Source organism: Bos javanicus, chromosome 20 (genome assembly GCF_032452875.1).
Source record: "Bos javanicus breed banteng chromosome 20, ARS-OSU_banteng_1.0, whole genome shotgun sequence".
NCBI classification, from domain to species: Eukaryota; Metazoa; Chordata; class Mammalia; order Artiodactyla; family Bovidae; genus Bos; species Bos javanicus.
Window position 1 is genome coordinate 41,390,165 of NC_083887.1, and position 11,770 is coordinate 41,401,934.

The window sequence follows — 11,770 nt, forward strand, 5'->3', positions numbered from 1 at the left end:
TGGAAAAGACAGGGTTTGCATCCCCTTCTATATACTCTTGCACATAAACATCTAAAACAATCATATTAAAGAAGAAATGCATGGAAGAAAGGACATTGAAAGAGAAAAATACCTAAGTTTGAAAAGAATTTTCTCAAATGTTTAACTGGATCTCAAAACACTGAGCAGATAGATCTTTTTGTCCTAGATTTTTGAAAATCATCTTTATTATTTGAAATGATAGTTGATTATAAAGACAAAATAATAAAAATATAGCCGGAAGAAAGGAAGTTCAAATGCAACCCACTTGAGGACAAAACACTTTATGTTGTTAATGACAGATACTGTTATCGGAAAAGAGATGAGCCCTCACCGATGCCAGGCCTACAAAGAACAAGGAGACTGAGTTAGTCCTAATCATTGATTTCTCAAGATACACATTTTTGGAAGTCTCAAAGCACTGATGTCTAACAGACCCAATCAACACCGTGTTGGCATAGTTCCTGTTGTAGGAATATTAACTAAAGGCCCCAAGCAGGTTATCTGGAACCATAAATTTTCTGGGTGTTCATCTGACTCTAAGGATATGTGGATTCCAACCAACAGAAGGCTGTGAGTTAGGGGCTGTAGGCAGTCACATTGGTTTGGTCCCAAGTCTGTGACTTCAAGCAGGTTAAGGTTTCTTAAAATTTCATTTTTCTCATCTGCAAAATGATGTTAACCTATCTTGTTCCCTCACTAGGTTTTTACAAGAATCTAATGAGATGAAGCAGATGAAGTCCTTGATGAACCCCTCAGTGCTGTGCACACCAGAGGTTGTGCCAGCTTTTGGACTTCTTATACACGAGAGAGAAGTAAACCTTCTTGTTTAAACCATTGTTGTTTTGGGTTTTCTGTGACCTGAGGCCAAAGAGAATTCTAATTTGATCAGGGTGTGTCTATTCATTGAGGTTTTAAGAAAGTATCTTTTAGAATAGTTTTATGCTTTTTCCCCAAAAACGTCTTGCATAGTTTTTGTGTAGCACACTTTCAGGCGGCTTTCAGTTGTTACTGCGCATTGGTAGCTTACAGGACTGAATGCACATCTAGCTGTTTTTCTCGTTCAGCATGGTTTTTGAGCTGGTCCCGGTTAATGGATATAGATCCTACTTGCTGCTTGAATTGCTGCACAGTTTTCCTTTTTATGGATGTAATGTATTTTACTCATCATTTTGCTACTGACAGAAATTTAAACTGTTTCATAGTTTCCAGTTTAGCAAGCACTGCCAAATTCTTCCCCAGAGAGAGGTACCATTAGATACACTTTTGAAAGAAAAGTATGAGTGTTCTCCTTTCCCTACATCTTGCCAACATATCATATTATGAGATTTCTTATTTATGGCCAACTTGATTTTAAAAAGATGATTCCTAGTAGTTATAATTTTCACCCAATAACTAATATTAGTTTGAGTATCCTTCCCTCTATTTGTCGACTATTTAGGTTTTAACTTTTGTCTATTTTCTGTTCATTTCATTTACCCAGATTTTCCCTATATTTTGTATTTATTATTGAATTATAGTTATTAATATATTCTGGAATTAGCCTTTTGTTGATGTAAATACATTGCAAATATCTTCTAGTTGCTTAGATTTTTATGAAACTTTTTGCTATTTAGAAGTTAAACATTTTATGTATGTGTATAATATATATGTGTGTAATATAAATTATATACTTTTTGTATGATATTTATGTAATCCTATTAGGATTTTAAACAATGGTTATTGTTGATATACAGGAAATTCTGTTGCTTTTTTTGTATGTTGATTGTGAATTCTGCAATCTTGCTGAACTGTTTATATTGGCTTGACATTTGATTCTCTTAGCTTTTTTCCAGTGAGGAAGGAAGAACATATAATTTGCCAATAATGACAAAGTACATTCCTGTATTTCCAGTCTTCATACCTCTAATCTTGTCTTATTGTGTTACTGATATTCTTGGTAAAGTGATGAAAAGAGAAACATTTTAAAAGCAGCCCAAACATAGCAAAAAAATTTTTTTGTAAAGCAGCCCAGACAGTAGTAGTGATGATGTTCTACCTCGATGGCTGATGCTTCACACAAGAGGTTACAAGTAATTACTGATTTTTTTTTCATCAATAAAATCCCTGACCTTCAAGAGAGCTTTTGGGAAATACAATATTTAATTCATTTATTATTCAAAGAGTTTTTTTGTATTAGATTGATATAAGAAATTGAATATTGCTGTATTTTAGTGTTTGGGCTGAAAGGCACAGGAAACCAAGATAAACAGAAAACCTGTATCCATTAAATTTTTAAGTAAAATAAAGGTAAGAAAAAATCTTTGGGTAGAGTGCTAAGCCTGAACAAAGAAACATTCAAGAGGAGGGAGCAGTATAATATTCAGAAATTCTTGAATGCCTTTTCCCAGGAATAAATCTGCAGGCTTGTACACAAGAGCACTGGCAAGGCTTATCTGTGGAACAGGTGCATCTTTCCCTTTCTCTCTATCCACTTACACAGTGTTCATGGATTTCTAGCCTGATGCTAGACAGAGGCCAGGAAGATACCGGGACATCGTCTTCGCTCTGCTAAGAAGGAGATCTCAAGGGCACTCATCTCTCCCGGGGCTGCTTTTCCATTCCGATGCTGCAGATGCCATGGGATTTCTGGGCCTGGCCTCCCGGTCTCCACCCGGGTGCTGCTTTATCTGGCCCCTGGTCTTTTGGCTCACAGGCCAAAAACACCTTATTGAGGGGTGAGCTTCTTGGCTGGCAGAAGCTTCATGTCCTGTGACTGATCACGGTCACCCTTCACTGTGCGTGTCCTAAACATCACCATTTTGCTGTTTTAGGCTCAGTCCGTTTGTTATTCCATCGTCTTCCTCTTCATTGGTGCTGCCCGTCTGATTGTAGTGAGCCAGCTGCAAATTTGCTGTGTGCTTTTTTAGGTTTTCTTATGCCTGAATACTGTTGTTTTTCAACAGTCATGACTTCTCCAAATATTTCTTTTGCTTTATCTGGCATTCGTCATTCTCCCTTATCGCTCAATACCCTTTTGTAATTTTTATCTCTTTATTTCCTTGTGCTGCAGTTTTTAAAGTTTCTTCCTTGATTTTTATAAATTCTCTCCTTAAGGATTTAGTATATGTTTAATTCTGTTCATTAATTTAAATACTTTCTTTGAATACTTAAATACTTTCAGACTTTCTTTCTGCTAATGGGTTTTTGTGTGTGTTTTAATGTATCTGCCTGCTTCTTTTGAATACCCTGTCTTTTTTCATGGATAATATTTTTCTGCCCCAGTTTTTTGATGGACGTTCCTGTTTATCGTGTCTGTTGACAATTTCCTCACGTACTCTGTATCCTTTTGTTTAGAGCTCTTGCTTAGGAGTGCTCTTGAGAGTCAAACTCACGTTTTCCTGAACTTGGCTCTCTGTGACCCACTGCTGTCAAGTTAACAGGTGCAGTGTTTCCCCTTGCCCTGGTACCGAGCGTCTAGACACCACACGGCAGAGGCTCGGCTCCTAATCTGTGCCTGTCCTCTGCTTGCCCCAGGGACCGTGAGCAAACAGCCTGTTTCTGGCCACCACTATTTACAGTTTGGGCGTGTGCTAGACTGCAAGAAAGGAAGATGGGAGCAGTAGATATTGTTAGAATCATTGGTAAATATGAAATTTCTTCATGCACTTGAATAATAATTCATTTTGTGATCATGGGCAATCCCTAGAATCTCTTCAGATTCCTGAGCTGAATAAGTATATTAACAATATCAATATAAATATATATTGTATATATGAAATCAGTATTGTAATGTAAAATATTACATATAAAATGGCATATGTGGGTTTATATAAACATCATTAGTATAATTATATTAATAATATAACTGCTCAGCTCTGGGACCTAGAGAGAGAATTTTGAGAACTGTCCAAGAGATAAAATACACTGAGTTCATGAAGAGACCTCCTGTCTCCCAACTATTTCAGTGATATCTACTGGCTCACATATGACTTTCTTGAAATCCAGCATTTGCAATTTTAAATGCATATGACCTTGACCAATGTTAAGTACCCCTGACTGGCAGTTCTGATGGCATCACTTAGCTTGCTGTATTCACATCCACACAGCTAGTGGTAAGTAAGAACACGAAGACAGGAACATGGAGTCAGGGATACAGCCTTGAGGCTGGGGGCACAGACACTGGAGCAGACAGCCTGGGTTCAAGCTGGGTTTGGCCACTTACATCGGTGTGACCTTAGGTGTCTGTGTAACTTCTCGGTGGCTCAGTTTCTTTTGTAAAACCCAGATGCTAACAGTACCCATGCTATATAACTGTCATGCGGATGAGCAACATGTGAAATGCTCACGACAGAGCTGGTGCAGTAAACCCTGGATGTCAGCATTAAAAACATGGTACATTTTTAAAAACAAATTTGATTTCCAGATGGAAAGCACTGACATGCACATAGAGAAAACAGGCACTGGGCCGAGGACTGGGTTTTCTAGATTACCTTTGTACACTCTTTTGACGAGCAGGGGCCCATCTCCAGACATGGACGACTTCCCTCCATCCAGGCTCAGGCCCAGCCCGGCCGAGGTCTTCAGCACTTCCACACACAGAGCCTCGTGCGCAGCCGTGCTTCTCCCTGCCGATGACAGCGACCTGAGGCCCGGCCGTTCCCCGAGCACTCTCGAGTCCTGTCCACCAATGCTAAGGTTGGTCTCCCCACACCTGGAGCTGTGCTCCTGCCGTCCCCACCCCTCTGCTTGCCTGAGCACCTTCTGCAAGCACAGACAAGGCACTGTTGCCCAGGCAGAAATCCCTACAGTCAGTGCACAGCTCAGGGTAGACTGAAGTCACGCTTCGGGAATCAGATTCGATTTCCTGCCAGCCTTGGCAGCTGAACATCACAGTCTGGTTCTGACAACCTGTGATACCCAAATGCCAGGCCTCATGTGAGACGTGGCGCTTCCGTCCTCCTTCTGTGAGGGGTACCCCTGCTTCTGGTTGTCTGTCTGTGTCACACACTAGCTGTCTTCATTGCCATCTCCTGGCTCCACTGTGGGGAGAGCGTTTCCGTGGTGATGCCTGCTCCATAGCAACAAGCCTGTGCCTACTTTGTGTGCTAGTTTGGAGAGGCCTGGCTGAGGTCTATCTCGGGGGTCTGAATACAGATTGTAAATTTGCCTTTTATTTCCCTTCTATACTGTACCAGTGAAGGATGTCTTGAGTTGAGTGGAAAGGGCACTTAATTGCTTGGGAGGCAGGGGAAGGACCACAAACAGATTAAACTGTCCACTTGGGGTTGAGACCAAGGTAGCATCACCACCTTTGAATATAACGGCCATTCCTGTGGTTTAAAGAAGGCCACTCCACATGGTCTGAAAGAAACTTCCTTACAGTGGGAGGGGCACCGTTTTTCAATAGGTCATTTTACTTTCAGTTAAACAGGAAAACGAGCCCATACTGGAATCACCTGGGAACTGTAAAAAGATACTGGGACCCTATCCCTCACCCCACACTCACCCTCAGAGTTGGACTTAATTGACCTGGGGATTTCCTGGCATCAGGATTTAAAAAAGCTTCCTAGGCACCTCTAACATCAAGCCCGAGTGGGCTGCAGTCAGTGCTTGATAAGGCATAATCACCTTATCATGGGTAAAGCATATCAGATCTGGTAGAGCCCTGGGCAGGGGGATCTTGAAGAATAGGAATACGAAGAAATAAATTTATGCCCTGAATGTGCGTGTAGTTTGGTAACTCTATTAAAGCTGGTTCAAGGCCAGATGCCCTAAAGCTGCTATAGGAATACTTAATGATTATAAATTTCAGGACAGCCTTCTGTATCTGAGTTCCTGAGTCTTACAAACTCTGAAAGCTATTAGGACCGAGTGCCCGGTGGTTTCCTTTGACAGCTTAAGTTTCCAGGATTCCACTGAAAATACACCAAACAAGGAATTCCCTGGTGGTCCAGTGGTTAAGACTGAGCGCTTTCACTCCCAGAGCCAGGGTTCAATCCCTGGTCAGAGAACTAAGATCTCACAAGCCATGTGGCCCAAAAGAGAAAAACACAAAGTACACCAAACAGCTGAGACAGTACAAGGGCAAAGGTTAAGCATGACATGATCTGATAAGTAAGGTATTTGCCGGTACTGGGAAGGGCTTCGGTTTTCTAGAAGAATAAGAGCAAGACAGTGGAGCAGAGGGAAGGCTACGGACACGCCCAACACTGCGGAGGCATCTGGACAGGAAGAGTTTCTTGTTCAGAGGAATCAGTGCTGTTCTTGCCAAAACCATCACAAATAGCTCAGGCCACTGCAGTTGCTGAACTGATTTCTTACCTGTTCCAGGCTCCAGGGGGCTGGTCTTTCTGGACACCAAGCCCTTCCCGTTGGCTGTGGGAGGCTCCTGCCGGCTGGAGGGCCTGGGCTGATCACTCCCTTTCTTGATGACCATGAGGACATCTTTGTGCAGCTGTGCCTGGTGCAGAGCCTTCAGCACGTCCCCGTGGGCTAAGCCAGCCAGTGAGGCACCGTTGAGGGACAGCAGGAAATCCCCTCGGCTCACAGTCCCTTCCTGAGAAGCCGCCCCCTGAGAAAACACCCTGTGGACCTGCGACGAGGAGAGGGCAGAGCCAAATAAGTTTCTGACGGCAAGTTTTCCATGCGATACCAACACTCGGTTTACCGAAAACATTCCATGTGAGAAACAGGATTAATAATAGCAGCAGCAGCACCTCAATACAGTTTCACTCTTACTCTTGCTAGCGTCTGAAATGGGCCTTGGTGCTCCATGTGCATGCCCAATCACTTTAGTAATGTCCAGCTCTTTTGTGACCCCATGGACTGGCTCCTCTGTCCATGGGATTCTCAAGGCAAGAATACTGGTGCTCCATGGGGCAATAAGAAAAAAGATGAATAGAACCGGGTCTCGCCCAAGGAAACTGACCTCCCTAATGATTTCAGAGGCTTCTTGAGTGATATAAAATGTAATCTTGAGAAAGAACTGATTTATAAGCAAATGCAAGTTTTGGTCCATTAGTTCTAAGGTCCATCTTAAACCAGTGAAAGGTTTAGGTGAATATGAGGATGTGGACAACTGTATGTGTAGCATCATCGTAGGTCACTCGCTGTGTGTCAGAAGCGCCTGTGTTTGTCAATGAAAACGTTCCGTACCACTTTCCCCACTTTGGTTTGGTGACGGGACACCCCCCTCCGCCCCGCCCCGCATTCTTTGAACCGACTGCTATGAATTCTGTGCTGATTAAGTTCTCAGGCTGCTGCAGGACTGACCCGACAGCATCCCGACACTGTCACTTACCACAATTGATTTTGGCTGCACATCTGTTCCTCCTGCCACACTGAATCCCAGACCTGAGCCTTCTTTTTTATTCAAGACTATGAAGCAAATATCTTCTTTGTTCTGGTGAAAAGAAACAGAAACCAATATATTTCCTGTGCCAGAGTAAGGAAGTTTTGAACACATCCCCCCACAGTACTGCGGAGCTCGTCATTGCTCACCCTGATGGTTAGGTGCTTCCACACAGTGTTGGGACCAGGGCCCATCTCAAATACCCTGCATTCCTCCTGGGTGGTGCTTATGCAGTTTCAAGGGTCCATCTTACAGCTCTAGGACCACTGGGAAGGTCTCATGAACCAGGATGGGGGCAGGGACACGGGACACTGAGAAGCCATTCTCAGCAGCAGATGGTGTGTTCCCAAATCTGATCATAGCACATAACTCAATCATGAAAGGATTTCTTTACAGTTTTCTCAGTCTACAATTGAGCAAAGCCCGTGTTGTCAGTAGCAGAAGTATAGGTGCCAAGACAGGATAAGAGCACACTGAAGCCATAAGTTTTACACCCCCTCAACCCACCATGTTCAGCTCATTGGATTTTAGGTACAATGAATGAACTGGTAGTTAAAAAGCACAAAGTATTTTGAAAAATGGAAAGTACATATAAAACTGTCAACTCACTGGGACTAGAACATTCTTAGTAACTGAGTCCTAGGTTTAAATAACAGAAGATGTTCCTGTGTTTTAAGCATCAATTGAAAGGTACCTTGGAATAAAGATTTTAAAATTATCTGGGCTAATTATTCTGAATTTTGACTTCCTTCGACTTTCTTTGCCCACATGCTAGATATGATTCAGCATCATTTTAAAGAGCTGTGTTGCTAGGTTTCCCTTGAAGTAATTGATTTATAATCCATCAATTCAAGGTGTTCTCAAGCTCAGCAACAGAAAAAGAATTTAATAATAACCAGGCTGGCTGCAACAGAGAAAGTGAAAATGTTGAAAGAGAAAACCACCTCTTTGTTTTGCTGGGAAAAGAAACCAATGTTTAAAAAAACAATGTTTAGTATGAGTTCTAAAGAGTAATCCCAAGCATTTTTACACCACTCTAAAGAGGTTCATTCAAACCTAAGCTGACACTAGAATATCCAGCAGAACTTTGGGGGGCTGGGATGTTTACTTCATGGGCAAGTTTCAAGCATATATACACTTAGACGCTGGTCACCAGAGAGAAGTGATGATTAGGCTTTCTCACCAAAACAGGAACATGTGGTCTGGGAAATGATCTCTGTGCTGCTTCTGGGAAATGGGATGGTGAACTAGAAATACTGCTCAGATATTTAAATAGCTTATTGGAGCAAAGAAAATATTTAAGAATGCTGGAGAGGGTGTGGAGAAAAGGGAACCCTCTTACGCTGTTGGTGGGAATGCAAACTAGTACAGCCACTATGGAGAACAGTGTGGAGATTCCTTAAAAAACTGGAAATAGAACTGCCTTATGATCCAGCAATCCCACTGCTGGGCATACACACTGAGGAAACCAGAAGGGAAAGAGACACGTGTACCCCAATGTTCATCGCAGCACTGTTTTTAATAGCCAGGACATGGAAGCAACCTAGATGTCCATCAGCAGATGAATGGATAAGAAAGCTGTGGTACATATACACAATGGAGTATTACTCAGCCATTAAAAAGAATACATTTAAATCAGTTCTAATGAGATGGATGAAACTGGAGCCTATTATACAGAGTGAAGTAAGCCAGAAAGAAAAACACCAATACAGCATACTAACGCATATATATGGAATTTAGAAAGATGGTAACAATAACCCTGTGTACGAGACAGCAAAAGAGACACTGATGTATAGATCAGTCTTACGGACTCTGTGGGAGAGGGAGAGGGTGGGAAGATTTGGGAGAATGCATTGAAACATGTATAATATCATGTATGAAACGAGTCGCCAGTCCAGGTTCAATGCACGATACTGGATGCTTGGGGCTGGTGCACTGGGACGACCCAGAGGGATGGTATGGGGAGGGAGGAGGGAGGAGGGTTCAGGATGGGGAGCACACGTATACCTGTGGTGGATTCATTTCGATATTTGGCAAAACTAATACAATATTGTAAAGTTTAAAAATAAAATAAAATTGAAAAGTGGAAAAAAAAAAAAGAATGAGACTCTCCTGCATTCTGGGATATATCACCAATTAAAATTTTGGTTTAAATTAAAATTAAAATTTTAATTTAGTCAAATTTTTTCTTGCTCTAGTTGTTTGTTTGCGGATACAAGTGTGTTAGAGACCGACTGCCAGGCTAAGTGTTGCCTCTCCGAAAAGGTTAGCACAGCATCAGCGAAGCTAGATCGTCCTCAAGAGCTCTCCAAGATCTGCACGTGTTGAAGTGTCAAGACCAGAGCTGTTTCCTGACTCTAAATCTCTCACAGCGCCCTCCAGAGGCCACAGAAAGTCAGCACAACTCCTGCAGATCATATCACTGGACAAAAAGCAAGGTAGTAAACTTCTGAAGATGGCAGAGAAAGCACATCTCTACTCAAAGTTCCTCTTCAAAATTAACTGAAGACAATAAGAAAAAAGGCAAAAGAAAGCTGCATTCTGATCAAAGTCGGAATAATCTTCAACACCTGCGGGTGGTGAATATGGAACCAGGGTGAGGAGGTGAGGGAAGCCAGGAGATGACTCCAGGGTAGCGTTCAGCACGCTGTCCACACCAGAGTCTCTGCTGTGTTTGTGGTCCCTGACAATGTGCCTCTCAAGTGTGTGAGCTTGGTTGAGGCTTTTTGGTTTTCCCCTCTTATCTAATAGTGTAAAACATCTGGAGCAAAGAGCCTGGCAAAGTATGAACCCACTGAGCCACCTTGACGCAAAATCCAAGAGTAAGGCTTTCATCAATTGTAATAAGTCGACGAAAGAAGTGAGCGGATGGAACAGTCCCTCTTCCTGAAAGTAAAAAATGCTGTATGCCTCAAGATGTTTGCTAACTGCACAGACCAAACCAGGGACAGAGAAGCCAAAGGGAGTAGAAGCTGAAAGGGACTGATGTCTATTCCTCCCCATCTCCTCTCCATTCTGGTTCACTCCATATTAGATGCCAACGTCACATCTGGGTACCCTTCTGGGTAATGTCAGAATTTCTGGAATGGTGTTCTCAGGTGGTATCAGTGACCAGGCATATTACCACTCAAGAAAAATTGTTCATATTTGCTTTTTTTCCTCTGGATAAAAAATATTCATTTATTTGGGTTCAAATCTTAATGAATCCTTCTGAGAAATTAACATGCTTCAGAGAAGTATTCTAAATATGAACCCATGGTTTCTTTTGTTATTGTTTACTGTCACATTCAATTTATTGAAAGACTTGACTTGTAATGACTAATCCGCTTCTTTGAAGGTCTTGTAATTGGGGCCAGGGTGGGACTGTGTTAGTCACTAAGTTGTGTCCAACTCTTTGTGACCCTATGGACTGTAGCCCACCAGGCTTCTCTGTCCATGGAATTCTCTGGGCAGGAATACTGGAGTAGGTTGCCATTCCCTTCTCCAGAGGATCTTCCAGACCCAGGGATCAAACCCTGGTCTCCTGCATTGCAGGCAAATTCTTTACCATCTGAGCTACAGGGAAGCCCCAGGGTAGGGCTACACAGCTGTTAACTCTTGTTTCCCCAGCAGGTGGCTCCCTTGACAGGCCGTTATGTCCACTTAGGTGGACAGAGGTACTTGTGGCCATTCCCCCACCGTTCCAACATGCCTAGTCCTGTAGGAAGCACTTGCTGCAGACAAACTCCAGGTGTGGGGGTGGGTGGGGAAGATGGTAACTAGTCACGCCTGGGGGATTAAAACACCAATCTGGCACTGAAAAATTCAACACAAGCAAGCTTCTGAAGCAAGCTGCAAGCAATCGAGACAGATCAGAATGAGCTGCTGAACTTGCCACATGGGACTTGGGAGAAGGGCTCTCCCGGGTCCGCTAAAGCTTGTGGCACATGCCTGAGCACTGAGGTGGCAGCAGTCCAATCTTCCTGTGTTTTCTGTTCAGTTCAGTTCAGTCGCTCAGTCGTGTCCGACTCTTTGTGTTTTCTGTAGTTTTTTTTTTTTTTTTATCCCCAAACTCTAAACTTTTTATTTTGTACTGAGGTATCGTCGATTAATAATGTGGTAGTTTCAGGTGAACAGCAAAGGGACTCAGTCCTATGCACACAGGGATGCACTCTCCCCGTTTTTTCTATCTCACTCACCTCTGATTGTGCTTTCGCTTCCTGAATGAGAGTGAGGACAGTAGATCTTGACCCCACTGACGACAGAATGGACTGCAGTCTTTGCTGATCCCCTGCTGAGACCAGGAGTTGTTGCAAACTAAATAATATAAACATATTGGAAGAATGTTAAAGAAAAAAACTTCTCCACTGTACTAGGATGCATTAAGAATGATCTCCTTTCTACCACATTGCAGGCATTTTCTGATTTTCATGCTCTCTT

At 42.7% G+C, this 11,770-nt stretch overlaps 1 protein-coding gene and 1 long non-coding RNA gene across 8 annotated transcripts in view; one reads left to right on the forward strand and one right to left on the reverse strand.

The window, feature by feature from the left end:
• PDZD2 (PDZ domain containing 2) overlaps positions 1-11,770 on the reverse strand; it is a 254,700-nt gene that overhangs the window by 3,336 nt on the left and 239,594 nt on the right. For 5 of the 7 annotated variants that reach the window (XM_061393798.1, XM_061393796.1, XM_061393794.1 and 2 more), the window contains 4 exons: positions 11,530-11,647; positions 7,301-7,402; positions 6,322-6,592; positions 4,491-4,628 (listed from right to left, as the gene is read on the reverse strand). In XM_061393798.1, coding sequence (XP_061249782.1) covers positions 4,491-4,628; positions 6,322-6,592; positions 7,301-7,402; positions 11,530-11,647 — 629 coding nt within the window. The remainder of the gene's footprint in view (positions 1-4,490; positions 4,629-6,321; positions 6,593-7,300; positions 7,403-11,529; positions 11,648-11,770) is intronic. The other 2 variants (XM_061393797.1, XM_061393795.1) reach the window with 1 other exon arrangement.
• On the forward strand, positions 4,609-8,069 carry LOC133233715 (uncharacterized). The gene is made up of 2 exons (XR_009731810.1): positions 4,609-4,695; positions 6,331-8,069. It is a non-coding gene; the product is annotated as an uncharacterized LOC133233715 (long non-coding RNA).